The 5,756-nt window shown below is 30.0% G+C and overlaps 1 protein-coding gene across 1 annotated transcript; it reads left to right on the forward strand.

Annotated features, from left to right (window-relative positions):
• Nucleotides 1-289: 289 nt before the first annotated feature.
• LOC119607959 lies at nt 290-1,703 on the forward strand. The gene is made up of 2 exons (XM_037962131.1): nt 290-1,380; nt 1,444-1,703. The coding sequence occupies exons 1-2, from the start codon at nt 369-371 to the stop codon at nt 1,623-1,625; spliced, it is 1,194 nt and encodes a 397-aa protein (XP_037818059.1). The 5' UTR covers nt 290-368; the 3' UTR covers nt 1,626-1,703.
• The last annotated feature ends 4,053 nt before the right edge of the window (nt 1,704-5,756 follow it).

Here is a 5,756-nt window from a genome sequence, read left to right on the forward strand (position 1 = left end):
ATAAGTCTCAATTTTTGCAGGGTATGTAGAAAGGGTCCAAGGGTAGACTTATTGATCTACTAATATATCTTACGAGAACCAAGCTGATTTAATGTTATACATTTGAGGAGTTGTGTGGTCTTGTAAAACAGTCTATTGACATGTTTATGGACCAGACTACGGTCTATTCTCTGATTGAACCATCTTCAAAAAAAAAAACTCTTTAAATATTAAGTGCAGGTTATCACATGGGTTATCATACATATGTTTGGTATGCCCTAATATTTTTCTAAATTTTTCTATTTAACAATTTAATTTATTCATAATATTTCCTTTATTTTGTTTTTCTTTTGCAATTAAAACACCAAACACACATCAAAGATCTCGACATGTCTTTAACGACTCCTAAAACCTTCACACTTGATGAATTAGCTAACATTGCTTTAGGAGCGCCAGAATTAACTAATGAACATTTAAGTGTACTTCAAAGTCTCTTGATTATTCTGTTGGAAAAACTAAATTGCCACAATGAAACAGTTCGCATTCAAGGATTTCCCGCGAAATGTATAGAGAAGTTATTAAAAGAAACCGCAAGCAAAGGAAAATATGATTTTCAATTGACAACAATTAAAGGTTATGAAGAAAAATGGAAACTTTTAGAAAAACTGGAAAATAAAACACAAGAAATTGATGACAAAATCGAAGAACATTTCGAAGAAATACGTATATGTTTTAGAACGGATGTTTTTGATCCTACACATTGGGATCTATATGCGGCCGCCAATGAAGATTTGTGCACTCTTTATATGGAACACAATAAGGAATTATGTTTGATGGCCGGAAATTCTGTTTTCAATGTGGGCTTAAGGAGACGTGTTTCATCAGTTATGGTGGAACGTTTAAAAGAATTTGAGTCTAAAATCGACAGCATGATCGATAAGTTAAAGGAAATCAAGCAGATGGCCAATAAGGCCTCAGGAAAGCAGAAATGTATTGAATATATAGTAAATGATATTGAAGAAATACGCTGCTCTTTAGATAAAAATGAACAAGGTTTTCGTGAAGCTATGTTGGAGACTCAAGAAATGTTAAACTGTAAATTAGATCGGGTCACTTTGCCGGCTATGAAGAAATATTTAGAGCAAAGATATGCTGAAATTAAAGAATTTCTGAAAGAATTGCAAAAAGAATCAAGAAAATGTCATACCTTAAAACCTATGCTGATAGAAGACAAAAACTCATGTTTGTCCTGTGGCCGCCCTAAGGAATTGGTATTAAGAAAACAAGTTCAGTCCACAAAAACCAGTGATGAGACAGGTGATAAATGTTTTTGCTATAATTTGCAAAGAGAACCAACAATTTTAGAAAAAATGGATAGATTAAAGGCTAATAATTATATGGGTAAGGTTGGTTTTAGAGAAGATATTTAATAGTCGAGTACTAATAATTTATTATAATTTGCAGCTGCTGCTCCTTCGGTTCAACGTGTTTCCCGACAAAGTGCTTTTAAGAAAAATCAATTGAAATTGGATAGTCATGGTATTCTTACGAATTATACCAGTTCTAGTATATTTCCAAAACCCGACGCTTATATTGTATCGGCTATGAAAAACTCACAAAAGAAACAGCTAACAGGAGAAAAGTAATCCGGGTACGGAAAAGTCTCAAAGCCTGGTTACAATTGATCCTTTATACGGCGAGAGAGTTTTGTCTATGCAGGTGTTAAGTAGACAAAATTCGAAGTCAAAATCTGTACGATTGAGTACAGTCTTTTGAAATTTTAAAATTGTTCGTTGTAATGATGTATATTTTAATAAATATGTTTATGGTTATGGTTCTATATCATAGCCTGCAGGATCATGTTGCGGATTATTTACTCCCATAATTTTAGCAAGATAGTTAGTTTTGGAATTAATCTGATGTAATACACATATGGATCCTCACCTAGAACATCACAATGTTAAATGAAGCAGGCATGGGGGGTAATGATTACGCAAAGTAATTCATGACATGGTCAAATTACAATTACTTGTAATGTGTAATTGAGCAATAACCAATTATATACTTGTAACTGTAATTGAAGTTTTTCAATTACAAATATTTGTAATGAGTAATTGACCAATAACGAATTACAATTACTTGTAATTGTAATTGAAGTTTTGCCAATTACAATTATGTACTTGTAATTGAAGTTTCCAATTAAAATTACTTGTAATTGTCATTAAGGTATTGCTAATTACAAATTACATGTAATTATAAGGAACAAAATTCACAATTACAAGTAATTGTAATTGGAAATTCTTCAAGTTACAAGCAATTGTAATTGGCAAAACTTCAATTACAATTACAAGTAATTGTAATTGGCAAAACTTCAATTACCATTACAAGTAATTGTAATTGGTCAAGCTTCAATTACAATTAATGTAATTGTAATCAAATGTAATTGAAAATGTAATCATTACCCCCCACCCTGAAATGGATGATTTTTCCATATATTTGGATTAGTTTTGGAACAGTCCTAGTCATTTGAGGGGTACTCCTTATACGCGTGTGCGGAGTAGTCTAAATTTTTGCAGGGTTATTGGAGTACATGATCCATTTAGGTAATCCAAAAGTACTCCTCTGTAAACATTATTGGAGTACATGATCCGTTCAGTAGTCCTATGTAATGCAGGCATGAATCATGTTTAGTTTTTTGATAACAACCTGGTCTATAGTTTACATTACATAGGACCATGTTGCGAATCATGTACTCCCATAATTTTAGCAAGGGAATAGTTTTGGGATTACTCTGATGTCACGGATGGATTAAACGGTCCTCACCTAGGACATTACAATGTTAAATGGAGTATGTTTTTGGATTATATTAAAATTTTTTTTTTAAATTTGTGCAAATATTTTTTGAAAATTTCACTTTTTGGAAATTTTAAAAAATTTACCCCTTTTTAACCAAAAAAAATAAATAAGAGTTTTACAACTGAAAGTAACAATTGTTCGAAAATTGTTATATCCAGCAATAAAAGATGAAATCTCCATTTTCAGAAACAATTGTGCAAATTTGCACAATTATTACATTAGTAAGAAGTGTTCAAAAATTGTTATATCCAGCAATAAAATATGAAATATCTATTTTCAGAAACAAAAAAAGTTTGCGCAAATTTGCACAATTATTTTTGCGCAAATATTTTTGACGATTGTTTGACTTTATTTGAAAAATTTGAAAATTTACACTTTTTTACCAAAAAAATAGAAAAGTCTTTTAAAACTAAAAATAGCAGGCGTTCAAAAATTTTTATATCCAACAATAAAATATGAAATCTCTATTTTCAGATACAAGACAAATAGTTTGCGCAAATTTGTGCAGTTATTTTTGCGTTTTTTTTTTTTTTAATTTTATCTTTTTTATAATTACAAATATTATCATAGCTAGAATTTATTCACAAATTAAAACTGGTTTTTAGAAACTTTTTACAAAAAAAGATGGAGACCTTATGTGGGTACGGGGGGAAATTATGGACTGATCACAATAAAATTAGGTAAAATACTTTAAATTTATATAAAAATCATTCACGTCGAATTTTATCATGATACTAAACTGTTTTTAAGTCTATTAAACTGATTTTCTTAAAGGGTTTATTCGGGACCTAGAGGCAATTATGGAGCGACCGATCATGCCGAATTGCGATATCAATGTTTTTAAGCAATTTATGAGCCTTAAAGTGAATTTCTAAACTTTACTTCATGATTTTTGAGTACACAAAACTGGTCCGTGCTTAATTTGATCATGATAATTGCATAATTATCATAGTTATGTGTATAATAATAAATTTCGATGGGGAATTCGTATGGAGGCTAGGCGAAATCACGAATCCATTTTAAACATAATCTGTTGGGTACTTCTTTGGGCCTAATTAATACTAAAACTATCAACAAAATCCAGCCATTAACTCAAAAAACACTTCTAATAATTTTGACCAGGTTTTCAGATATCAAGGCCAGTCTGTGCGACTGTGAACTAACGAATAAAAAGCCCTGGTTAGTTTTCTATGTGAGCAAATTGTTTAACTTCTTATTTGTAAGTACTTATTTACTTAGTTATTTGTAAGCGAAAGTTAAAGTATGCTTTTTTTACAAAATTATGTTCCTTTTCCATTTAGAAGCCTATTACCAAAGTTACAAAAGAGTTTTACTCAAAACTTAAACTTTTGGAGTTTCTTCTCTATACATTTATCTCTTCTTCACTTACATATACATACATATGTATATGTACATACATATATGCTCATTATATGCAAACGATTTTATTATATCACTTCTGTATATTGCCAAATATTTTATTAATAATGAATTCATAAGTATGAAAACTTTTGGCATTTAAAAGGAAATACAACTTTTCCATCATAAAAGTAATTGTTACACGGTTTACTGTCATTAAACGACAAACTCTAAATGGTAATGCTTTTTTTGACAAACGCTCACAAACAAGCATCTGTAGCACATGTTTGTAAAGCAGCAATGGGCATTCCAAAACTTTCCATGTGTAAGGGCGTAGGCTACAAAAAGTTCAAAGTTTCTTAACATTTTCACAAAGTAAAGCAAAAGTTGCTCAACAACATTTATGGCAAAAGTATTTCCCTGCTTAGAAAAACTTCATTTTCTTTGCAGCTTCACACACTAGCTGAAATGTCTAATGTATAACCTTTATTGTTGTAAAAAATACTTTCATAGTAGCATGCAAATTAAAAAGTTTATTAAAAAGATTATAACACTCTACTATTTTGTTTTATAAATACATTAAAAAATTTTGTCTATTTGTTTCAACAACAACAACAACAGTTGTTTAACACTTCTTTTGGGAATTTTATGCATAATATTCATTTCGATTCAACTTATTACACATACGTAACCATGTACTCGTTATGTTTTTAATCTAACGACTGCTGTAAGTATGAAGAGAAGTGTGTATTTATTTAACACACAAGACAAGTGTTAATATTCTTTGGAATGTATTTTTCCAAGTGTCTGTGTGCGAGTGTTATCAAAGTCAAAAGTTTCTAGACTTTGACTTTTTTTAAGTTGGAAAATATTTCAGAGAGTGTTCATATGAGAATATCTTTATTAACTTTTATTACTTTCTATAAGTAGATTCATATCATAAGGATGATTTTTTTTGCAATAAAAGGGGGGAAGTTATCTTTAGAAAGTAAATGAATGAATGATTCAAAGAAAGTGTTTAAATTCAAAGCTACATTTCCGTTTTTGTGGCTTTCTTTAAATATGAACCGATTTGTTAGTTTATTTTCTTTTTAATGTTTTTTGTTTTTCATAAAATCATTATGAATATATTCCCCGTATTTTGTTATAGAAAAAGTTTTGCTTGACTTATTTTAGTGACATGATGACATGAGTCTTTAATTGCTGTCTGCAACATGAAACTCTTTTTAAAACATGTGCGTTTAATTGTTGCAAGTCAAAGGACTATACATGTGTTTTTATGTTTGTTTTTATTAGGGTGGTTCTTCATTATGGAAATTAAATAAAAAGTAATCATAGAGTAACGTTCGCTTGTAATTTAGCTTTGTGTATTTATTGGAATAGCGCCTACTAGGGTTGTTTTTATATACATATACGTAAAGCTTTCATCAAAATGAACTTAAATAAGCTTTCATACTCTCAAGATAGAAAAGTTATATGCGTCATCTTTATAACCTGGATCATATCATTTGGAAAGCTTTTCCCAAAAGCTTTAGAAAAGCTTCGCAAGCAACACCTTGAAC

The sequence above is a fragment of the Lucilia sericata genome, unplaced genomic scaffold (genome assembly GCF_015586225.1).
Source record: "Lucilia sericata isolate MDLA Ls3-8-SP2 unplaced genomic scaffold, ASM1558622v1 Contig000769F_arrow, whole genome shotgun sequence".
In the NCBI taxonomy this organism is placed as follows: Eukaryota; Metazoa; Arthropoda; class Insecta; order Diptera; family Calliphoridae; genus Lucilia; species Lucilia sericata.